The 26,218-nt window shown below is 35.5% G+C and overlaps 2 protein-coding genes across 5 annotated transcripts in view; both read left to right on the top strand.

The window, feature by feature from the left end:
* The window catches only part of LOC120589495 (complement receptor type 2-like), a 124,281-nt gene extending 111,383 nt beyond the window's left edge, over window positions 1-12,898 (top strand). The window contains exons 41-45 of the mRNA XM_039847009.1: window positions 1,977-2,162; window positions 4,050-4,073; window positions 4,861-4,936; window positions 7,981-8,085; window positions 12,762-12,898. Of these exons, the coding sequence (XP_039702943.1) occupies window positions 1,977-2,162; window positions 4,050-4,073; window positions 4,861-4,936; window positions 7,981-8,085; window positions 12,762-12,774 (404 nt within the window). The 3' untranslated portion in view covers window positions 12,775-12,898. The remainder of the gene's footprint in view (window positions 1-1,976; window positions 2,163-4,049; window positions 4,074-4,860; window positions 4,937-7,980; window positions 8,086-12,761) is intronic.
* A 6,243-nt stretch (window positions 12,899-19,141) lies between these two features.
* The window catches only part of LOC120589494 (membrane cofactor protein-like), a 28,267-nt gene continuing 21,190 nt past the window's right edge, over window positions 19,142-26,218 (top strand). For all 4 annotated transcript variants that reach the window (XR_005649505.1, XM_039847006.1, XM_039847005.1 and 1 more), the window contains exon 1: window positions 19,142-19,228. The gene's annotated coding sequence lies outside the window, so the exon portion shown is untranslated. The remainder of the gene's footprint in view (window positions 19,229-26,218) is intronic.

The raw sequence follows: 26,218 nt of genomic DNA, 5'->3' as shown, positions 1-26,218 counted from the left end.
TGCCAGTAAAGTCATACCTTTGAAGTCAAATTATAGCAAATTGACCATTTCAGAGTGCAACCTGAGCTGGTGTAGGGTTAGTTCCATCATATTGGAATCATCAGAGGCCTGACCCTATAGTGTTCCATGGCACTATCCAAAAAATCATCAGAATCATCTATTTTGGAAAAATTGGATACATCAAATGCATCTTTGACTAACAACTGTTCAAGGACGATGTTAACACCACGAGTATGAATGCCACCTTTTCTAGGATTTGACATTTTCAAAGATAGAAAATTACTATATTTTGTCAATGGGAGTACCACTACTAAAAACAGAATGCTATGAGTAGAATGATGTCATTTGTTTCCAAAGACTATCGATATACTAGAGCATTGAGAAAATAATAATAAAAGTGAGATATTTCACGACAAACTTTGGGAATAAGGTTAGGACTGTAATCGATGAATTATCTCAGGGTAAACGCTGCAGCCACAAGTGCCACAAGTGAGTATTCTCAGGACAAACATGAAATGGGTTAAATGTAGCTTTTTTGATTTTGCAAAACTGTAAGTTAAGTCATTTTGCTTTGCTTATTTCTCTTCCATTCTTTTATTTTAGAAATACCATGTAAGGACAAGGATGAGGTATAAGGTATTACAGATATGCTTGTGTTTTTAATATTAAGAACTGGTTAGTCCTATGGCTACCATGGTTATAGAATCATAGGGCCTTCCCCAACCTAAAAGTCTCAGAGATCCTTCTTGGCCTCTCAACTCTTCATTTTAGAGATAGAGAAAATGTGGCCCACCACAGTGATGATAAGAGTCTCTGTTGTGATTATTTGCAAACATGGATGGCACTTACAAGGTCCCTGTGGCTCTGTAGAAACTGAGAAGCTTACTTTTTATTGCTTTAATTACATTAGAAGTATGAAGATTCAGGGAATAGTTCAATGATTAATTGTTCAAATTAAGACTCTGAGATAGTTCTCCTGATAATAAAGAATAATATTCTATTCTTCTGGCAGCTGCTCTCTTTTCATTTAAATAATATTAACTTTGTCTTAATAACTATTCTATTCAAACATGGTTTATTACAAGAGTAATATTCTATTCTCTTGGAAGCTCCTTTTTTTCACTTAAGTAAAATTCATTTTGCTTCAATAATTGTCCTCTTTGAACATGGTTTATTCATTCTTCATCTTTGGCAAAATCAGCCAGGAACCTTGTTAAAAAGATAGCTTCTTAATCTCCATTCCCAAAAACTCTGTTTCTGACATTTTGAGTTGAGGTCTAGAGGTCTATTTTAAACAAATCCATCAGAATAGTCTGATGTTAGAAGACCGCAAATCATACTGTGAGAAATAGCACTTTACCTTGTTGGTACTTATAAAGAAAAAAAAATTAGGCTAATTTTGAGACTATTACAGCTGAAAAGCAGGCTTTGCTTAAATTGAAGGTGTTAATAGCTGGGCAGAAAAAGAAAACAGAACAAAGTTTGACCTAAATGAGATAAAGTAAATTAAATAGAAAATTGACATTTTAATTTCAGAATCATAATTTGCTAACCTCTTTGTTCTATGTATAAAAATGACCAGAAACATGCATTAATCAAGAGGCTAAATACCGATATTTGTAGTATTCCTAGAAACAGTTAACATGATATTCCTATTTCCATATATGACCCAAGTGGATCCAGGGCTAGCACGTAGTTATCCTAACTCCTCATCTTTCTACAACTTTCCAGTTGCAGAGTTGTCCATAATCGAAAGCGCATTACAATTCAATCTATATTCCCTTACTTTACCTAAGAAATTAAAATCAAAGAACTTATATCATAAGATGTGGTGCTGTGTCAATAATTCTTGGTTATAAACATGACTGATCTTTGCTGAAGAGAAAGTAGGTTTGGGTCATAGATTTGTATTATGGCAGTTACAACTAACAATTATCAATAAACTATCAACTTTCTTCTAATTTTTCTAATTTCAGAGATTAAATGTAGCCTCCCACAGTTTATAAATGGAATCCGGAAGGAGTTGGAAGTGAGCAAAGTATTTCGTTATGGAGATAATGTAACCTTGAGGTGTAAAGATGGGTATACTTTGGAAGGCAGTCCCTGGAGCCAGTGCCAGGCAGATGATGCATGGGACCCTCCTCTGGCCACATGCACACCTCGTAAGTGCAAGTACAAAGAATGTGCATCCTTCCCAGTAATGGTACTGTTCATTCATTCATCCATACTATTATCAAATATGGTGTGATGTTTATAGCATGTGGTAAGGGATAAGGAGTGCAATAGAAGTCCCTAATTCTTCTCCAAAAGTCCTCAGCAATGAGAGTCAGGCCAGCCTTGCTCTCCTCACTCTTCTCAACCCATTCATCTCTCCCAGGGACTCCCTATGGATCTTTTTTGTCTGTATCACTGTATTGTTGCATGCATTCCACAGGAATGATTTGTTTATAGCCTGGGAGCCTTAAAAGTCAAGAGCACATCAGAGACAGAGCAAGCCTTATTAATCAATGTCACCCCAATAAATTTAATAAAATAAAAAGTTATTAAAAAGAATGTTTTCAGCATGAGTCAGGAAGCACCTTCCAAGCTGCAGAAACCAGCTGCTAGGTTTCCCTCATGCAATTTTAAACGGGTACAATAGGTACAGCAGATTTAGAAATCATATGTCATCGAGCTCTGTAGAAGAGCAGCCCTCTGTTGGCAACTAGAGGGTAATGTAGATAGAAAATCCTAATCCCTGAACTTGTACAAGGCAAAGAGCTGATGAGCAAAACTAACAATAAGTAACTTTTCTTAATCCAAGTAAGTGCTACGCTGCTCCCCAATACATTCTTATCACTCTTATTTATAAATATTTGAATACCAAGATTGTTCAAGATACAATTTTTTTTACAGTTAATCCCTTAAACATTCTAGCTAATCAGATTTACAAATAATATGTCCACATTGTAAACTCGATACTCCTTTAATATCAAATTATATTCACTTCTTTGGCAAAAGCTCACTGCCTAACTGAATGAATGCCTTTGGAGCATTCTGATGATGAAGCTGTGAAATATAGAAAATTCACGTAATTGGGAAACTACCCTACCAGATATTAAGACAAAATATAAAGCCACAATACACAAATCACTTTATAACAGTGCAAAAATACTTATTTTTAAAAATAAGTGGAAAACCTGATATTAATAAAATAAAGGTTATAAACAAAAATAAAGGTATCTTATGAATAAAATATAATAGCTGAGACATCCTCAATCCATGTGGAAGAAAAAAATGACCAAATAATATAGATAGCATTGAAAAAATTTAGAATTTTTCTTTTTATTTTATAATAAATACCAGATGTTATAAAAAGTTAAAAGTTTCAAAAGTAAACATAGAAAGCCTAATATAAAAAAATAAATAAAAGTTTACCAAACCACTAGAAGGCTAACTTTTTAAACTTTTTGATGTGATAGAAAAAGTCGTAAAATATCAACAAATTTGACTTACAACTTATGTATGTACTTGAAAAGTAAATAAGAAGGCAGTCAACAGATAAGAAATATGTGAAAAATATAATGAAGGGTTAATAGTGTTATCATATGAGTAGCAGCAGTGATGGGTGTGGTGGTAGTAATGGTTGTAAAAATTAACATATATTGAGCACTTAATTTCACTGTGCAAAGATGAGATGGATATAGAGATTTTATAAGTATGTAAAAACTGAGATGCATGGGAACATGTACCAGAAGGAAATTTACCAAAGCACTTCACAGTAGTAAGATTAAGTGTGGTACTATTTTTTCTTCTGTTTTATAAATTTTTGCTGTGATTTTATTACCTTTATGATAAAATATTAAGTTATAAAGAAATAAAACAGACTACTGAGTTTATAAGATAAAAATGAGATTATCTGAGTAAAACCAATGGTTTTTCTTTCATATTAGAAAAAAAATGGACACTGTACTGATAAAAATCAGGATAAATTTTTCCAGGCTGAGAGCTTCTGTTTAATCATGTTAAGTGCTACAATGATGTATCTGTGGCCTTTGTCTTCCTTTTAGGCTCACATAATGGTTTCATTGTTGGTAAGTTCTGTAAAGGGTTTGCTGAGGAACTCTAGAATTTTTAACAGTAAGTATTCACTTATAATGAATGAAATGTTATAAAAGATCAAAATATCTTACGTTGCTACTTCATTAGAAAGAAAATAGTGATAAACTCAGGCCCATGATACGGCAAAACTGATATCCTCATATACATATAGAGTGAGTGTTTTTTTATCAAGTGTTCTTATACTATCTTTGAACCATTACAAAGGAACAATCATTTATCTTATTTTATTGTAGCTGGAGAATACAACTAGTAATAATCTTCAGGTTGGTATTGTGCCCATTTGCACAAAATGGAAGTCACAAAAACCAATTTTCAAGCCAATTTCTGTGATCTGCATATTAAAGAGTTTTATGATACAATTTTCTTCAAAGGCAATTGGTTTAGTCTGTTGTATAGAATAGCTCTTACCTGTGCCTTACACAAGAGATATGTGCAGAGCATGGAGAGCTGGAGCCCAGGACCTCCAGAGTTGTTCTCACATACTTGCTGAAAGCCTGCTCAGTTGGACTAAAGGTCACGAAACAGCTCTGCTCACCCCTCATCTATAAACCCATGGTAGTAACACAAATGCCCTATACTAAACAAGGAGCGGAGGGGATATCTTAAAGATAATCCATGTGAAGGTGTTTTTAAAGCAGAATTTATAGTTACACTTTTAAAAATCATTGGCAACCTCTGGAGGGACTAGATATCAAGGTAGAGTTTAAAATCTATGGGTTATGTTTTCCATGCTTTTAATTACCTTATTTTACTGCCTAGGCATGTCCTTTGGTGTGCCCATCTTTATTGTATCCATCCTTATTTCCTGTTGGATGATTCTAAAGTGCAAAAAAGTGTAAGTACAGCCATATTCTCCTAGAAAATATTTATTACTTTGTTTGCCTTCTCTTGGAAGCCAAAGAGAAGTAAATGAAAAAAAGAAAAAACCTACTACATATACAGATGTAGTAATTCTTATAAAAAAGGCCTTTGATGCACATTATGCAAAGAGAAGTATTCACATTAAAATAAATATATGTGATACTAAGAATACCTTTTTTTAAAAGCTTAGAATTTTAAGAAGGAATCGAGTTTTACAAAAGAGAAAATAGGCAAAAGGAATTTTTCCAAATGTGTTGATGAGGCAGTTTTGCTGAGACATTCCAGACTTCTACTTCTACACACAGACCCTATATGGAAACTGAAAGATAGATAGCATGTCCCACATATGTCACAGACTGCCAGTGCGAAATACTTGAGGATTTGCTTTGGGTATTAGAAAAATAAATCTTTTATAAACATCACTTACTTTCTAAACTTGCAAAAACGTTGCAAGTTTTAAGATCTAAATAAAGAAACATTTTTCACTGAGAAGAGAAAGTACACAACTTTTGCATTAGTTGGTTTAATTATAATAAAATCAGTGACGTCAAAGTCAAAGAGATCAATGTTATAAGCTTGATTAGCAAGTTCTAGGCTGACGAGAACCAATGTATAAATTTAGATGAGCAGTTTTCTAAACAAATGTAGTCTCCTAAGAAGCATTATAGAAATTGAAGTTCTACTATTTCACCAAGGATGCCAATATAAACTTTTTAAAAGCAGAATATCACAGCAGGACTTCTCGCAAACAATCTGGTCACTTCCTCCTTCTCCCCCACTTTGAATTCCCCACATTCTATTAACTTATCTCTTATGTTCTTAGTCTCCACTACATTCCTTACCATGCCCCTCCCCAGACAGTGAGCTCCTTGTAATCAGAGACCACCTATAAGCACTCAAAATCTAACGATTTTTGACCTCTACTTGTACAGTAGTTAACATTAACAATGAGAATAGCAAAAGCTAATATGTTTGTTTATATAATGCTTTACCATTTATTGTCTTCTTTAATCCTCAAAGCGACTCAGTGAGGTAGGTAGGTCCAATAACATTGTTATCCTAAGGCAGAGAAGACTGAGATTCAGATAAATTTAGCAACTTGCTTAAAATCATACCAGTAGGAAGTTGTTAAGAATTAAGGCTTTAATCCCAATTATCTGACTCAAAATCTTAGCCTTGTTAACCTAAAAATAAAAGGACTTTCAAAGTGAGAATCAACAGCGTTTATTTGAGATCAAAGAACCACTATTTCGGTCACACTGATTCAGAAGCTCAAATAATGTTTCCATTAGGAGACAAAGGCCAGGGGTACTTATGAGAAAGGGAAGGGGAACGATTACATCTTAAGAAGGAAGGCATTACTATAGGTGCAGATAAAATAACATAGTGATGTTTATTCTAAAGAATGTCTTTAATTTCTAATCTGGTAGTCATCAGTCCTGTAGCCATAATATCTGCTGTGGCTATAATATTCTGCTTTTTTGTTATCTTTGCAAACAGTTCTTTGGGGCATAATACTGCTTTATGTTCAGTCCAAAAGTTATTTTACCCTATTTTAACATTCCAAAGATTTGAGCTATAAGACATGCAAGGCAATTCCTCTGGAATGGCAGCTCTGGGTTTCAATGCAAAGTGGGATGTGTGTGTGTGTGTGTGTGTTGTGTGTGCTTCATATGACCAAAAAGCTATCCAAGAGTCATCCAGAAGCCCACCCAGAGTTACCTCTTTTAAACGAAAAATATTCCTAGTGCTCTTATCACTTAAAATTATACAAGGATTTCAGGAGATCTGTACCAGAAACTGGGGCAGAAACAATGTACATTTTCTATTATCACATAACCACCATTAACCAACTGGATAGGCATTTAACATTACTCACTCACATGGAGTGTATTCTCTTACACCTCATATGCCATTCATCATTCAAGACCATTTTCAGGCCATTAATTATCTAACTACATAGTCTCTACCCCTTGGGAGCCCATCCCACCTGGTCTTCCTTCCTTCCTCTTGCATAGATCTCAAGTTTGCCCACCCTCACCCTGTGAAAACTCTGGCTCTTGACTCATAGTCTTCTTCTTTAGCCTCAAGTGATGCCCTCATTTTAGTTTCCACGAGAGAGTAAAGAGTGAGTAATAAGGAAGTAGAGGAAAGTGGTGGAGTGAGTTAATTCTTTAGTTATTATATTCCTAAACCAACGCACACTTGAAATCTAAAGACACTGGTATTATTTATCATTTTATTTACATAAAATGAAGTATTTATTAAATAACCCCAAAAGAGGCAGAGTAGCACTGTAGGAAAGGCCATGGGCTTTGTGATCGGTAAGGCCTGTGCTCACACTTAGTATCTTTGAGACTCTGAGCAAGATACTTATCTTCTCTAAACTTCATTTTCATTGTAAAATAAGGATAATAATAGTTCCTACCTTGCTTAACACAAAGTCTCACTTATAATGACTGTTAGAAAATGTTAGCTTTTATTATTTATACATGACTGTTGTTATTGACATTTAAAAATGATAAACACTTTTTTTTACTGTCAGTTTTCATTTACTTTCATGTTGCTCTCTTAACTGTGGATATTAATTGTGAAAAATACAGAACTTATATCTTAACTATAAGGGAAAAAGGAAGCCCTTGAGTAAGATGGCAATATAAAGCCATTTACATTGTGAGGTTAAATATTACAATCTTGTAACAGTATTTACTAATCAATATTACTTTGGAAATAGAGAAATGTGTTGTTCTAAAGCATGGACATTTGTCTATAAGCAATTTAAAGTTCTAACACAACATATGGGATGGTTTTAGTATTATTTCTTAATCCAAGTTTTTACTTAATCTTGAAAAGTGAGATTTAGTTATGTTTTTATTTTTAGATATTTTACAAAGATTTCAGAAACCTGAGGCAAATATGCCCTAAATTTCAAAGTGAAAACTACTGACTAATTTCTTTCAAAACTGAAATTTGTATAATTAACTCATTTTTCCTATCTTTTTCTCTCTTGCCAATTAGCCATAATACAGATGAAAAATCTAAAGAAGTGAATATCTATTTACATCCTCAAGAAGGCAACTGTGATCATGCTCAGTCCCTCCAAACAAATCAGGAAAATAGGAGGTACTTGATAAACATATTGAATTCAGAATGTTTTCGACAACTCAAAAATCAAAAATGGAAAATTAGATTTGAATACGATGTTTCATTGATATCAAAGAAATTAGAAAGTACTTCAGAAGTCGGAAACACCTTTGTTGTTATTTTTTCTTGGATTATCTTTGTGCCGTGCACAGGCACTGCTTTTCAAAGCATCCCTATATTTTTGTACATTTATGCTATGAACCTTTGAGAAGTATTAAATGTTTCTTTTTTTATGGAACCCAAGCATTTGTCACTTGGGTGTGCCTCTAAGTCCTTCAGTTTCCCTTAAATGTGCAGAACCTCTTAAGGATCCTGTGGAGACTTTCGCCTTACCTTTTTCCCTGCTTTCTGACTTTTATTGAATTCTGTCACCCACCTGGCTTCCTATGACTGCTCTCTCTTTTCTGTCCTCCTCGACTTGGGCTTGTTACCATAACCTATCTTTTCATTCCACCTATTCAAAGTAGCATTGCCATAAACTGTTGTGTAGTAAATGTTCAGCCGTTTGCTAAAAGTTTGGGCTGAAAGGGGAAATTACACTATAACATAGTGGCACGTGACAAAAAATTAAATACTGGAAATCACTGAACTAAAAAGTAACTGTTTTTGTAAATGAAGTTTTACTAGAACACAGCTACACCCACCTGTTTCCCTACTGCCTATGGCTGCTTTCACACCATAAGAGCAGAGTTGAATACACTGGCTGCCCCCACCCGCAGGGTATATATTCAAAGACCCCCACTGGATTCCTTATACTGTGGATAGTACCAAACCTTATATATACTATGTAGGGTTTTTTTCTATACATATGTACCATGATAAAGTTTAATCACTTTCCATTATAACTATGCACTTATCATGCACTGTGGCCCTAACTTTTTGCAGTTTGAGGAGTGACAGCAAAACTAGCCCAATTTTCTTTTTCCTTCTTTATAATTTTACCCATAGAAGATTTATTCTTCCCGTGGATCTTAGTAACCTCAAAATATGATTTTTTTCTTTTCTGAAGTCAAAATCTTTTACCTTTTCACAAAAAAGAAGCAATTTAAGCTTCTCTTTGGCGTATCAAATTGCCAGCATCACTACTCTTGCACTTTGGGGCCATTATTAAGTAAAATAAGGGTTACTTGAACACAAGCACTGTGATATCATGACAGTCGATCTGATAACCCAAAGGGCTACTATGTGATAGTAGGTGAGGAGTGTATACACGTGGATACACTGGACAAAGGGATAATTTATGTCCAGGTAGGATGGCACAAGATTTCACCATGTTACTCAAAACAGCATGTAATTTAAAACATGAATTATTTATTTCTGGTTTTCTTTTTAATATGTTCAAAGTGTCATTGACCATGCATAACTTAAACTGTGGAAGGCGAGACCATGGATAAGGGGGAATGACTGTAGATGCCACAGAGATTCAGAGACTGTGTGGCACACAAAGTCAAAATATTTATTATCTGGACCTTAAGAGGAAAAGTTTACAGAAGCCTGAACTATATCACACTATGAGGATTTTCTCACTGGCTAGTCTTCTTTAAACTTTGGTTTTCTACCTTTTCTCCAAGCCTCTCTCACATTAGACATTTGTCCTTTCTGTCCCAATCTTTAGTACATTTTCAGGGTACCTCATTGCAACTTTTGGTTTTCTTGTAAATTCAAAACTCCATTCCATCCAGCCCTTGCTTACTCTGGCTTGCCCAGGAGTCTTGCAATTTCCTATCCAGAAGATTCCCAGGGTATTTTCAGAAACAAAAGCACAAAGAGCCCTAGAAAGGGGTTAGGCCACTCCTATATGAAGCAGAAGGAAAAACACTACATTTTTTTTAGTAATTTTTTTTTTCTTCCTACCTTTTTCCCATACCAATGTGCATTAATCCAAATCTAGCATTTTATATCTATGCACAAGTCAGAAATTTTAAATTCAACAGAAGATGGGGTAAGTGGCCACAAGAACAGGTAAGGAGGTGGGAGAGACATTTTATAGTTAATCAAGATATAGGCAATTCAAGTTTTTCTAAACAAAATATACAGGGTATGGTCAATTTTCTCCTAAGTAAAAATGAATATGCAAAGCCTTATGTTTATTATCTGGCTTCTACTCACATTGTTTCTATCAAATAGCTTATTTTCATGACTGTTTATGAAAGCAAATGAAATGTACATTGCTATTTAATAATAATTCAGAATTGGCAATTTAGTTTTTGAAGTTTTAATGATTATTTACCTCGATCCTTCTCAAATGGGTGTTTACATATGCCTGGGGTCTGTGTGGCTAGGATACCAAGAGGATATAGAAGCCATAAGTGAAAAAAGCATGGCTTCCTAGGAGATTTTTTCTGATGTTATCCCAGTAGTTAGAAGAGAAAATAGCATTATTTCTATATTAACACAAGTATATCTAAAAAGGAACAGAAAGAAAATAATGCAGGAGAGTTTAAGGTAAAATAAGACACAATACTGTGCTTTCCGGGATGCTTTAAGTTAGCCTCCAAGGCTCCTGATGCATTTGTTTTCCTCTACTGTTGGTGCACTTTGATGGAAAAGTTGTGTTAAACTGATTCATAGTCAGTCATGATGCCACCAAATATAAACAGACAAAATAACAGTATCCATGGAAGGCAATGGTTGTCTTTATAAAAGTTCACTTAAAAATATTCCAGAAGACTGTTTAAAATATCATATGATTTGGCCTCATTCTTGCCAGGTTACCTGTCTAAAATATGTTTCCACCTTACTTCTAGTCTAAATTGCATTAACCCAGCTCAGAATTCACTCACACAAGAAGCTCTCCCAAACAACTCCAGTACAAAGTGATGGCTCTCTTTGGAACTCACAGCACTTCCTATTTTATTTTTTAAATAAATTATTTTCTTTTAAATATGATATGTGATTATTATTGAAAACATAGACAATACAGAAAAAAATTAAAATATAAAATTTACTTGTAATACTCTCTACCCAGTGCTTATTATTGTTAAACTACTTGCATATCATTTTACATATGCAAGGTTATACCTTGAGATTATTTTGATCTGGCTTTGTTTTCATCGAATAACAACCATTCTCCCCATTGTTAAAAGCTTTATGTAAATATATCTCACAATATTCAACATTTCATTTATTATTTTTGCCTATTAACTCTATTGCATTCATTGACTTACTCATTCATTGATTCTTCGAACATCAGTCACTTATAATGTACCATACATTGTGCTTATGTATTTTCTTTCCCATGCTAAATTAACTTATGAGTAAGGACCACATTTTTAAATTTCCCCAAATTTCTAAATATAGACAATCAAATGAGAAGTTTTTAATAAATATTTTAGAAGTTTTTAATAAATATTTTAATAAATATTCTAAATATAGACAATCAAATGAGAAGTTTTTAATAAATATTTTTTAATAAAATTTTTTATTAAAAATATTTTAATAAATATTTTAAAAATAAAAAAATTTATTTATGCTCAATTTTTTGGAAACATTCTTTTACATCAAAGTGCATCTCAAATTGTATACAATGACTATTGACTATCTTTTAATAATAAGATAGGAAGTTCTTAATGAATTTGTCTCAAATTTCTCTTTTAAGATTAAGAGTTCTACAAGAGAAGGTTAATCGTGTGTGGCAACATCTGGTAGACAAGGAGTGAGTTAGAGTCTGTACCAAGCTGAAGACCTGTGTGCCCAGGCCAGGTGCAGGGACAGAGGGGATAACATAGGTAAAAAGGCAGCTCCAAAGATACAGATGCATGTTGAAGGACATGGGAATGTTCAGTGCTGATGCAGGTGACACATAATGTTGGGAAGACTTGTTAGCTAGAAAGAGAACAACAATGAGGGACCTGGTGGCAGTAATTACTGGGGGTGTCAAATAAGCTGATAGGCCTCATCAGAGGTCCATGGCCTCAAGGAAAAGGAGAGGCTTCAGCATGGCCAAAGAAGCACTTATATACCTTAGACCAGGGGTTCTCAATTCCCAGGCCATGGATTGACACTGATCTGTGGGCTGTTAGGAACCAGGCCTCACAGTAGAAGGTGAGCAGAAGGAGAGCATGTAAAGCTTCATTTGTATTTGCAGCCACTCCCCAGCATTAGCATCACCTCCTCAGCTCCACCTCAGATCATCAGGCATTAGATTCTCATAGGAGCACCAGTTCTTGGTGCCGGAAAGGTTGGGGACCACTGCCTTAGACTATAATACATTCTTTCAGTCTTCACTGTGATTAGAGGAGGACATGATATCTGAAGCTGATCCTCCTCCAAACTACTATATCCTGTTTACTTCCCCCTGACACAACCACAGTTTGGAAAAGAGACCCCACGAAAGATTTTGTATGTTAAGAGAGATCTGTATATTTTCTAGAATGAGGTTCTTTTTATTTAATTGCTGAATTCTGAAAACACTTTTCTTTGACAAAAGAAGAAAGGGAGGATGATCGAGTTATCCATTAATCTCTCTCTTATCTATTCAGTGTCTCAATTTTTACCATACCTTCCTTTACCCTACATAGCAACCACAACGAAGGGCAATAAACACTTTTTTTAAACTTGTAATTTATGTGTAATGCCAGCATCATGATTATCAGCATACAAATTCTGAGTAGTTCAGTTGTCAACCATCTAAATAAAAATTTTTATTATTTCAGTGTCCTGCCATGACAAAGTACTATAAAGCTGGAGAACACCTCGAATTAAAAAGATTGTTGAAAAGGAGCCAATTCATTTCAACAAAGTAAAATCTGAGACTCATAAAATTCTTGAATTGACTTCACATGTGCACTTGAAGATGCTGATGCTCTCCCAGTATCTAGTGATGCTTTCTCCTCTCAGTTTAGATTACTGTCACTCTGTACTCCCTTTCCTTGTGCCGAAAGCACATACTATCTAGTCAGGGGAAAAGACTGCACTTAGGATATAGAAATAGTCTCGACTACCTAAAAGAAGAGGATGTTACCTAGGATTTCTGTTTATAAGTTTGTCATTTTTCTTCTTATTTTCGATTGTTTATACAGATGACCCTTTGTACTATGTTCTTTATAAAAATGTGGGGGCTAGTGGTGATGCCTAAATGAAAATACTTTTTCTGATCCTCAGTTTACTGAATCATGGATGCAAAATTTGGGGAGACAGAGGGCCAACTGTATATTTATTGAAAAATATCCACGTAAAGTGGGCCCATGCAGGTCAAACTTATGTTGGTCAAGGATTAACTGTAATGTGGAATGTACTCACCAAGAAAAATTTGGAAAATGCAGGGGGAAGATATCAAAACCAAATAAGTTGCATATTAATATACTACCAACTGATAACCACTGTTGATATTTTAATTCATATTCTGTTAATCTTTCTTCATATGTTTCTTTATACACTTATGTTTTGTTTTCTTAAATATCTTTTTTTATAGAGCAGAATGCACTCCTTTTAGACAGATTGGAGTAAAATATATGCTATATCGGTTTTCACTTTCTCAAAAAATAAATAATTTCTGTTTATTAAAAAGGCATTAAATGATTGGGAATATGGGTCGAGATGATTTTAGAGAAATATCTGGGGAAATATAAGCTTTGGATCTTTCCTATGCTCTATTTTAAAAGCACTTTGTACTATGTTCTGTATAAAAAAATACAAAATTTAAATAAAAGTATAATTTTTATATAAAAGTAGCCAGCTTACATTTGAATGGATTTGGAATATACTAAATTAACTAAGAAAGTATGACGTTTAAGACTTTGTCAAATTAATAAACCTGTATTAATGTTTTCTCAATAAGTGGCCCTGGAGTCTCTTAGGGATCCATATCCTTATAGATCAAAATTCTTTTGATATGACATTATGAGCCATGCTAATGACCACTAGAAAATATCAAAATCTTTCTGAATATTTAAGAATAGATGTGATGTGACTACTGCTAACTTCTATGTAATTCTGGTTTTAATAGTTGTCTTTAAAGTGTATTCTGCCATATTTACCTTGATAAATATAAATAGTGAACTAGACATCAACTTGAAGTTTAATTTAAAATCATGCAAGAGAGGAAAAAACCAGTATAACCAAGAATTCAACTGACAAACTGGGAGGGAAAATTGCAACTTATATCACAGACAAATAATAATGGAATTAATTAAGAGTTAATAATTCAAAACCAACTCTCCCCCTAGCTGCCCCAATATGTGCAAAAGATATATATATGTAAATGTATCTAGGTCACCAAAAATAAAAAAGAAAGAAAGAAAACAAGTAGCCCATGAATAGATAAAAAGATGCTCAATGGTTTGCTTAACTGGAACTTTAACAAATCTCTATTATTTATTGGATTTTGGAAGAAGTAAATTTTAAAGGAGGACTTAGAAATTAATTGTTTGGAAACTGGCTTTTCTTAGAATTTAAAATCTCTATTATAAGAAAAAATTCTAATTTTTTTTCCAGAGTGGAATGAACACTGTGATTAATAGATATCTGATATCTGTGGCTTTTTATTTTTATTTATTTTTATTTTATAGACTAAAAGGTCTATAAAATAGGTCTCTGGCCCTTTAATAAACTTTAAATGGACTGCTAGCCCACCAAGTGATCAGTGGATCTCTGATTGTTGAGCTCACACTATAATTTCCTTGTATAGTTGAGAGGACAATTTTTTGCTCCAAACAGCATTGTTCACATATATTATGAAAAATGAATAAAATTAGTATATTGTTCTTATGTGTTAAACCTGTGCTATTAGTCTAATTACAATACTGTTCTAAAAATGGATACAAATCCAGTAACACAATCACACTTTACTTTTAACTTCTATTTGTCCATAAACTAAGGATCACCCTTTTAACAGAAGATACAAGAAAGATCGCATTGCTTCTATATCTTAGACATCGCTCCCAGGGCCAACATCACAAAGATGGCTTAACTATCTTCTGTTTAGCCGTTCTCTTTTGGGTTTTCACAAATCCTGATATGTAATTCACCAGGTCTGCGGACAGCCTATTCTGAGAGCATTCATGCTGCTACCCTCACCTCAGGAAAGCATCATGTAAATATCCTAATTTAGGGGATAAAGAATCATCTAACATGGTTGTATTTTAAAGAAGTTGATGTCTGTTTAATGACATCCACACAGACTTACTGCCATCCTACTGCCATTCATAAAGCCTTAAAGGAGATCTACCACACCGCTCAAAACCCGGTTTACAAACATGCATATTCTCCATTCTCTCCTCATTTTCTTTTGGCAGTTTGACAACATCTTTAGGGAAAGTTGGAGGAACCACTAGTGTTTACTCTCCTACTTCACTCAAAGCCTTGACTCTCTCCAGTGCTATTCCTGTCAGGACCTTAGGAAGTTCACTGTCAATACGTTCTCTTTGACCTCAGTCACTAAAATGATCTCAAGGCTAAGAGACAGACATTACCTCCACTTCACAGGTCAGCTTGCAACACCTGATTTAGGAAGGTTTTCTGTGCAGACAGTTGAAACTCATTCCTTTTAGAGACTAAACTAGCTTTGTTCTTAGTGTCTAAGGTTATTAAAATCAAAATCTCTCAGAATTCTCCAGCATTTGGTAAATCAATGAATTGGCAGAGACATGTTAAATACAGTTGACAGCAATGTCCACTTATTTCATTTGGTATTTATTATGCACTTTCTATAGGCGTAGAACAGTCTGGGCACAGGAGATATAGAAAAACAAAACAAAACAAAACAAAACAAAACTCTATTCCTTACTCATGGAGCTTGTCCAGAAAAATAGGGAACAAAGTTTAGAACAGAATGGTGATGAACCTCAGATATAAAAATTTCACTGACTGAAAACGTCAGTCCTTGAACCTAATCTAGAACTTGTAACTAGGTTACTAAACCCTTTTGAATTTCCTCATGAGAAAAAAACAAAAAAACACATTTCCAAACCTAGAAATAGATGGGAAAGTTTTTTCAGCTTTATTGCGACATATAACATTGTGTACAAATGGTTGTAGAGAACAATACATTTTCTGTTTTCACAAATAAGCCACAGAATATTTCTGTTATATCACTTTTCCAACTGTAAGAATGAACAGAAATGATAATCCCCTTCACTGAGTTTCCTATTCTCGGTCTCCTTAATTATACCTCCTTCAATTAAGTGTCATTATGAAGTGTCTGGGTTTAATAATCCAAGATTCTAAGGTGTTTATTTCATACATCACCTCCACACTTAGTATTATATCTTCTGCCAAAAATCCAAACATTGTGTTGGTCTAGGAGGAAGAGGAAATTCCATGATTTATTGAACCCAGAAAGTCTTTAGTACATCTCAGATGTAGAATTGTTCAAATATGTATAAGGTTTTGTAATTCCAGAAGACGCTTTTAAGATTTATATGGAGAGCTTCTATTTCCTCACCATCCTCTTGTACCTTAACCTACAGATTCTATCCCTGCCATCTATGAATAAAATCGACATGGATGTGTATGTTAGATTTATTTTTTTCTCTACCTGATTCCAAATGTAGCGGAAGGTCAAAAAAGAAAAATAAAAAGCACAAAGAAAATGAAATATCTATAATCTTATTAAGTATTAGTTAATTCTTTTTATGCTTATCAATATGTTACTTTTTGTTTTAATAAAACGAATATCCAAATTTGGAGTCCGTTTTTTCCACTTACAAATATAACATAGTTTCTCATATTTATATATTTTTTATACTGCTTGCTTCATAGAATTTCATCTCATAAAGCTACCTACCATCAATTCCTTAATACTTTTGCTAGATGCTTAGGGTTTATATTTTTTCCAAAATTATAATTTTTACTCACATCTCTGATGATTTCTTTGGGGTAACATCTACATAGAACTGGTCGTTTAAAAGCTATGTCCATTCTAAATCTTTTCGCATATGGAAAAGTTATGTTAAAAATTAAAAGTCTGAGGGTGTTACTCCCCTCAAAAATGCTTACTCACATTAGTTGATACTCATATTCTTTGCCAACTAATAGGAAGAAAATGTTAACCACTTTTGTTTGCTCTTTAATGCATATTGTGTTACTCTTTTTTTCTTTTAACTAGTAATACAGGTGTACTCCCAACTCTACAAAATATCTTTCTCATTCTTATTTTCTTTAATATTGTTTGAGAGATTATTTCACTCGAAAAGTTCTCCCTATCTACTTCACCTATTTAATTCCTAACCATTCTAATTCCAATGACATTCATTGCTTCCAAGAATTTGCCATTCAGTACACCCTTGTCCTTAACTTTTTCAAGCATGTATATTTTGTCTTCAATAAAAAAAAAAATTATTTCCGAAAGGGCATGGGCCCCATAGATTGAGGTCCAGTATGGCAGCGTTGTTTAATAAGTTACCTTCCCAGGGGTCCTCTAAAGGGAGTTGGGGGCAGAGTAATATTACATTAGGAGTTAGGAGTGCAGCAGCCTGAAACAATCTTTGTGATTTGGAATTCTAACAGGCTTTGATGGGATTCAGTAGCAGACATTCAATCATGTAAATTTCAAGTGTTGTCCCTAATTATGCCTGAGTAATGCTGTTACCTGAGAGTGGGGAACCTCTTCCGGCACATTGTCCAGGTTCTTAATGTCTCAAACAAAGAATTGAGCAAGACACCGAAATACAGTAGAAAATTAAAGTTTTATTAGAAGGGAAAGTACACTTCCATTTGTGGAAGCGGGCCGAAGCAAGAGAAGCACGGCTCAAAAAGCCTGGTAACAAAAGCCTTTGGGGTTTTTATCCCTTTTTGCTGTGGGTGGTTACTTTTCTTAGAGGGATGGGCTTCCTTGATTGACAACTAAGATTGACAGGGCTCAGTGATTCATCATTTTGCTTTCTGCGTAAGTTTTTCCAGAATTCAGTCTGTTACAATGATATTAATGAACTTCCGGGCATATGCATCATATTATATTGATGGTATAATGAGGCTCAGGTGAGTTGAAGGTTGTTGGGGGTCTTCATTGCGCAGGTGCAAGTGACTGGCTTAAACTGGCACCCAATTCTCTGCCTACTGATTTCTTTGTGTGAGTTAAAAAAATGCCTTCTGGCTTGCTTAATTATAGGTGGATTATGGAGGACCCCTTCTAGGACAGGATAACCTCAGTGTCTTTGCAGGCAGACCTGAAACCCCCTAACTTTCCTGCCTGCCTCTTTTATAAGAGCCGTGAACCCCCTTACTATTAGTATGGATGTTGAGGGAGGAGAGGTCTCTTCTTATCTGCTTCCTGCTGACAATGGCTGTAGACCTTGCCTGCAGGGGTTTCATGGAGCTCTTTCCCTGACTCAGTGAGGGTAGGGTCTTGGGTTTCCTGCTAAAGTGCCACCTCAGTCCCTAGACAAGGAAAAAGAAGATACAAACATTATTTAAATCATATACCTATTAATTTTTATTATTGATTTCCCTATTAAGTGAATAAAGGAAAACAGGCTTGGTTAATATATTTCCTAAAGAGTTAAAAAAAAAACCCTTTGGCTTAAAGTCCCTCCCCCCTCAGACTCTAAGGACCCTGCCTGGCTTAACACCATCTCTGCTTAACAATGGGCTGATGACCCTTATCAATGGCCAGAGGGTCTGAGTGCCTGGGCAATTATCAGGATTTGAGGGAGAGGGCCTTTTCCATAGGAAGGAGGGAAGAAAACTTAACTAGGTTTACTAAAAAGGTTAACTCTGCAAGAGATGTCCCATCTCAAAGCCAAATATTAACTAAGGACCCTGGTAATCCTGACAGTCTGGAGACCCCCAGAACAACAGTGGAGCCCTGAGGGGCGTTGGCCCTTGGGCGACGGTTATCTGGGCTCTGGGTTTCTATTTTCAGGTCGATTCACTTTGTTTTTCATTCCAGCGTTCTGGGGGGGAAAAAAAACAATAATGACTTAATGGTTTAATTTTTCGGAGCTGCCAGCTGACTGACTTAGGTCGGTGAGACCTCAGCAGAGGCACACATGTTCCCTCCAGACTTAACGCTGCCAACCCCTGCGTCACGGCCCCGCCTCTCTGTTCGCTGATTGGCTCCGCATGACCCCAGTACCCGGGTCACTAACGCCCTGTAGCCGTGTATGTCACGCCCATCTGAAGTTCCTCACTTGAAGCTTTGTGAGTCTGCGGATTGTTGCGTCTGGTATCTGCACTCAAAAAGGTATATAAATGCTCACCGTCCCTCAGGTTTCCCGCTAATCTCCCCCAAAATGACTGCGTCTTGCGCGATGCACAGAGAAACTCCCCGCTGTACCGAGAGTACCTTTATTTCTTGGTGGTTGGTTGGGATACTTTTGGGGGCTCTTGGGTGCCTGCTACCTACATTCTCCGGTAGGGGCCTGGAGAAGAAGTGCATTCCGGGGGCAAACTGGAATTGGGTTAGGGAGCAGGCTGACCTACTCGAGGGCAGGGAGGGAGCTTTGGTTGGTGGGCCAGGTAGGGGGCGCGGGGCTGGGTCAACCCGGATGTTGCGGGGTTGATGTGAAGGCATAGCCAGAGAGCCCGGGTTGGGCTGTGCACGGATCCAGGGCGGTGGCAACCGTGTGGTGCCCATGGTGAAGGTTGCTTGGTGGTAGGCACCCAGCCCTGCGGGGCGCGGGGCGCTGGGCGCTGGGCGCGACTGGTGTTTGCCCAGAGCCAAAGTGTGTCCCTAGAAAGGGCTTGATGGTGTTTTGGGACTGAGCCAATCAGGCTGGGGAACTCAGACCTAATGCCCAAGGTGAGGGCTTATTCTTGAGTGCCCAGGTGTGTGGGGATGTTGCTAGGGCCCCTACTGTGCCGCTGAGGAGGGTTTGTACTGTTTCCTGGGCGGGGTGAAGCCTTGGTTAGTGGGGCGTTCGTGCCCCGTGGGTTGGACTAGGGATCTCCGAGCCAGGTTTTATCCGGTGACAGGCCAGCGGTGCAGCGTGTGGGGCATGGAAACTGTGTGCTTTGCGCGAAGGCTGGGAAGCGCATGTTGTGCTTGGAGCCTTTGTGTAAAAGCAGGCTTCGGGTGCCAGAGTTTTAGAGGAAAGGGAGCATAGTGCTTTTGGTACATAAGGTAACAGGCTCCTGTGGCTCCCAAATCATAACGGTGTTATTAGTATGCAGGACTAATTTTTTTCCTCCCTCCCTCCCTCCTTTCCTTCCTTCCTTCCTTCCTCTCTTCCTCTCTTCCTCTCTTCCTCTCTCTTTCTTTTACCAAGGACTTACTTCATATTCCCATATAATACAGGCAATGTCCTGTTCTATTCCCTAATGTATTTGGGTCCTATTTGAAGGGAGCCCCGAAGCAGCCTAAAAGTGTTGAGCCAAACCTAGCGAGAAATTAGAATCGAAAGAAATGAACGATAAATAATGGTAATATAATGTTCCCCAACAGCTCATAATCTAAAGCGGAAGGCCAGTCACTAAGTTTGTTTCATGTTTCATTGAATGGAATGAAATATGTATTGTCTATATATGTATTACATAAATATATATATATATTTAAAGGTACTTATTCTATTAAAAAGTCGTATTAGAAATTTTCTTTCCAATGAAAGCATAAAACAATGGAGACTTGTATAATTTAATCGCAGACATGCTGTTATGTGATTTCTCTCTTAGTGGTTCCAGGAAATTCTAGAATGATGCTGTGTATTTGTGTCTAAACGGAATTATACAGAATTTCTAGCTCATATTTATTTTTTTATTGTGAGGATGTCTGGCTCAGGTATTCAGTAAATAATGTTATTAATAAAACTCGCCTTTTTACTAATACTCTTCAAACAATGATTTAATTACTAGGACTTTTTTGGTTGGGTTTTTGCATTTATTTCATTTTGGGCAGTTGACTGAGGAACAGATATCTAGGTCAGCACAGTAGAAATGTTGAAAATGTTAGGCCAACAGGTGGATATCAGGACATGATGGAAATGAAATGTTGGACTGTGTATATACAAGAGAATTTTAGAATTTAGAATATGATATGAAATAAGAGTAAAATTTCACTTGTGTAGAATTCTCGACCAGTCTCTCAATCTGAAATAAGACCAATCTAGGCAGTAAGAAAAGAAGGGTTCCTCAGGAATGAAAACATATCCATCATCTTTTTCCGTAGGTCCTTAACCTTATAGGAGAAGCCTGTGCATTCTTTTCGACCTTTAGGACACTTTATGTCTCCATCATATTAACTTACATATTGTTCTAACATATTTGTTAGATTTTCAAGCCAACAGATAATTAAAAAGTAGAGAAATTGTAGAAGTAAAAATGGCACTATTCTAGGGAGAAAAAATAAACTATAAAAAAAAACCCCAGAAGTAAAAAATTCTAACAGCATAGCATTATAGTAGTGTTATTGAGGGATATATTCAATACACAGCTCAAACAACTACCTCAGGGAACCCCTGAGAGAATGCATGACCCATTGATCAGTGATGGAAGATTAAATTATATTTAAAATAATTTTCAAAAATGCAGGCTATTTATGTTAGGCTATTCAAAGTAGTAATTTTTGATATTCAAATGGTATCTATTCACTTAAGAAATGCTCGGTTCACTAATATGACATACATGAAATGAAGTCTCATATTTTGAAACACTTTAGTCCATATTTATTTTGTTTTATGAAATCCACAATGCCTATATAGTTATCACCTCCTACAATATCATTTCATTTTTTTATACCAGAAATCTTTTATTTTATATTTATATTATGGCGACATTGGTTAACGAAATTCAGTGTTTCAGGTGTACAATTAAACAGTAAGTCATATATATATTGCATTGGGTGTTCACCGCCCATAGTTAGATTTCTTTCTGTCACCACATATTTGACCCCTGTTACCCCACCTACCTCCCACCTCCCCCCTCCCCTCTACCCTCTGGAAACCACTAGTCTATTGTCCGTGTCCATGAGTCTCTGTTTGTTTGTCTTGTTTGTTGCTTTTAGGTTTATATCCCACATGTAAGTGATATCACGTGGTTTTCAACTTTTTCTGTCTGGTTTATTTCGCTTAGCATGATTATCTTAAGGTCCATCCATAGGTTGTAAATGGCAGTATTTCATCTCTTCTTATGGCTGAGTAATATTCCATTGCATATATGCACCACAGCTTCTTTACCCAATCATCTACTGTGGGATACTTCAGTTGCTTCCATGTCCTGGCCACTGTGAATAACGCTGCTATGAACGTCAGTGTGCAAATATCTTTTTGGACATGTGTTTCAAATATTTCAAGTGTTTGGGGTAGAAGGATTGCTGGATCATAAGGTAGATTAATTCTTAGTTTTTTGAGGACCCTCTGTACTGTTTTGCATAGTGGCTATACCAATTTTCAATCCCACCAGCAGTGTATGAGGGCTCCTTTTTCTCCGCATCCTCTCCAACATTTGTTATTCCTTCTCCTGGTGATTATAACTATTCTAGCAGGTGTGAGATGGCATCTCATCGTGGTTTTGATTTATATTTCCCTAATAACTAGCGATGTTGAACATATTTTTAAATATTTATTGGCCATTTGTATGCCCTCTAGGAGAAGTGTCTGTTCAGATTTCCTGTCCATTCTTTGATTGGGTCATTTGTTTTTCTGTTGTTATTGAGTCGTATGAGTTCTTATATTTTGAGTATTATTTCTCAGAGGCGCTGCTTGCAAATATATTTTCCCATTGAGATGGTTGTCTCTTTACCGTGTTGACAATTTTTTTTGCTGAACAGAAGCTTTTTAGTTTGATGTAGTCCAATTCATTTCTTTCTGCTTTTACTCCCCTTGCCTTTGAGGTCAAATTCATGAAATCCTCTTTAAGTCCAAGGTCCGTGAGTTTAGTTCCTATGTTTTCTTCTGTGCAATTTATTGTTTCAGGTCTTACATTCAACTCTTTAATCCATTTTAAGATAGTTTTGATGTGTGGTGGTTGGCAACAATCTAATTTCATTCTTTTGCAGGTGACTTTTCAGTTTCCCCAGCACCATTTATTGAAGAGGCTTTCCTTTCTCCACTATGTTTTTGGCTCTTTTGTTGAAAATTATTTGCCTATATAAACGGGGGTTTCCTTCTGGACTCTCAATTCTGTTCCTCTGATCTTTATGGCTGTTTATCTGCCAATACCATGCCATTTTGATTATTGTCGCTTTGTAGTATAATTTGAAGTCAGGCAGAGGGATGACTTCAGACTTGTTCTTTTTTCTCAGGATGGCTTTGGCAATTTGGGGTCTTTTGTGCTTCCATACAAATCTGATGATTTTTTGTTCTATTTCTTTAAAAAATGCCAGTGGGATTTTGATGGGGATTGCATTAAATCTGTATAATGCTTTAGGTAATAAGGTCATTTTAACTATGTTGATTCTTCCAATCCAAGAACACAGAATATCTTTCCTTTTCTTTATATCTTTTTCAGTCTCTTTTAATAGGGTCTTATAGTTTTCATCATAAAGGTCCTTCACATGTTTCGTTAAATTTGTTCCTACATATTTTATTCTTTTTGTTGCAATTGCAAAAGGAATTCTTTTTCCACTTTTTTTTTTCTGATAATTCATTATTAGAATATAGGAAAGCTATGGATTTTGTAGCAAGAAATTTTACTGTATTTACTTATTTTTTCTAGTAGTATTCTTGTGGAGTCTTTAGAGTTTTCTATATAGAGAATGATGTCATCCACAAATAGTGACTGATTGACTTCTTCATTTCCTATTTGGATGCCTTTTATATCTTTCACTTGCCCGATTGTACTCGCTAGGGCCTCCAATGTTATATTAAATAACAGTGGAGATGGTGACAGCCTTGTCTTTTTCCTGATCTTAGAGGAAAGGTTTTTAGTTTTTCATCATTAAGTGTATTGTTGGCTGAGGGCTTGTCATATATGGCCTTTATTACATTAAGGTACTTTGCTTCTATACCAATTTTGTTAAGTGTTTTGATCATAAATGGATGCCGTATCCTGTCAAAGGCTTTTTCTTTATCCATTGATATGATCATATGATTCTTATTTTTTAATTTGTTTATGTGGTGCATCACATTAATCAATTTCCATATGTTGAACCATCCCTGTGCCTCTGGGATGAAGCCCACTTGATCATGGTTTGTAATATTTTTAATATGTTGCTGTATTCGGTTTGCTAGGATCTTATTTAGGATTTTTGCATCTGTGTTCATGAGAGATATTTGTCTGTAGTTTTCTTTATTTGTGTTATCTTTACCAGGTTTTGGTATCAGGGTAATATTGGCCTCATAAAATGAGTTAGAAAATATTGCCTCCTCTTCGATTTTTTGTAAGGATTTGAGAATAGGTGTTAAATCTTTGAATGTTTGGTAGAATTCACTGGTGAAGCCATCTGGTCTTGGACTTTTACTTTTTGGTAGTTTTTGGATAATTTTTTCAATTTTCATACTGCTGATCGGTCTATTTAGATTTTCCAGTTCTTCTTGATTCAGTTTAGGAGGTTGTATCTTTCTTAGTTCTTGTCCATTTCTTCTAGATTATTAAATTTGTTATTACATACTTTTTCATAGTATTCTTATATAATTCTTTGTATTTCTGCGGTGTCTGTCATAATTTCTCCTCTTTCATTCCTGATTTTGTTTATTTATGTCCTTTCTCTCTTTTCTTTAGTGAGCCTAGCCACGGGTTTATCAATTTTATTAACCTCTTCAAAGAACCAGCTCTTTGTTGTATTTATTTTTTCTATTTTTTTTTCAATTTCATTTATTTCTGTTCTAATTTTGAATATTTCTTTCCTTCTGCTGACTTTAGGCTTTATTTGTTCTTCATTTTCTAGTTTTCTAAGATGAATCATTAGGTCGTTTATTTGGGCTGATTCTTATTTTCTGAGGTAGTCCTGTAATGATATGAACTTTCCTCTTATTACCACTTTTGTCATGTCCCAAAAGTTTTGATATGTTGTACTATAATTATCATTCGTTTCTATGTATCTCTTGATCTTTCTTTTTATTTCTTCTTTGACCCTGTCCTTCTTCAATATCATGTTGTTTAATCACCATATATTTGTGGTTCTTCCCACTTTTTACAGTTGATCTTCAGCTTCAAAGCATTATGCTCAGAGAATATGATTTCAACCATCTTATATTTGTTGAGGCTATCTCTGTGTCCTAGTATGTGGTCAATCCTTGAGAATGTTCCATGTGCAGTAGAGAAGAATGTATAATCATTTTGCGATGAAAAGTTCTGTAAATGTCCAGTTGGTCTAATGTGTCATTTAAGGATGTTATTTTCTTACTGATTTTCTGTTTGGATGATCTGTTCATATCCAACAGTGGTGTATTTAGGTCCCCTGCTATAGTGTTTTGATCTGTTTCTCCCTTTAGTTCTGTTAGTAATTTTTTTACATATTTCGGGGCTCCCCAATTGGGAGTAGAGATATTAATAAGTATTATGTCTTCTTGGTGTATAACTCCCTTTATCATTATGAAGTGTCCTTCAGTATCTTTCTTTACCTTTTTTATTTTGAAGACTATTTCATCTCATATTGGTACCACCACTTCCACTTTTCTTTGAATCCCATTTGCTTGAAATATCATTTCTACCCTTTCACTTCGAGTCTATATTTGTCTTTGGAACTGAGATGTGTCTCCTGGAGGCAGCATATGGTTGGATTTTGCTTTTCGATCCAATCTGCAAGTCTGTGCCTTTTTATTGGTGAGTTCAGTCCATTTACATTTAGAGTGATTATTGAAATATGAGGTTTTCCTATAGCCATTTTATTATTTTTGCTCTCTGGTAGGTTGGTGTTTCCATTGCTTCCTTGTCCTTGTGTTTCTGTTTTGTTTTGTTTTGTTTGTTTTGTTTTGTTTTGTTTTTCTGGTTGGGTTTTGTGGATTTTCCTTCTGATTCTTCTTGTTTTATGTTATATATTTCAGTTCTGAATCTTTGGTATGTGGTTACCATTACAAATATGTAGAGGGTAGTTATCTATATAGTAGTCCATTTTCTTCAGTGTGTACCTTATCTCCATTCCCTTTTGCTAATTTAAATCTTCGAATATTCCCTTTTTCTGTCATGCTTGTCTCAGTTTGTCCCTATGTGTGCTGAACTTTCATTATTATCTTGTAATAGTAAATTTCTTCTTATCATTTATGCTTATAATGCCCGGTTCTTAATAAGGGTTGCACTACTCTACTTCTGTTTGCCTGAGAAGCAGCTTACTCATAGTTATGTATTATTTTGTCATTTT

This window comes from Pteropus medius, unplaced genomic scaffold (genome assembly GCF_902729225.1).
Source record: "Pteropus medius unplaced genomic scaffold, Ma_sr-lr_union100, whole genome shotgun sequence".
NCBI lineage: Eukaryota > Metazoa > Chordata > Mammalia > Chiroptera > Pteropodidae > Pteropus > Pteropus medius.
This window is presented reverse-complemented; position numbering and strand designations above follow the sequence as displayed.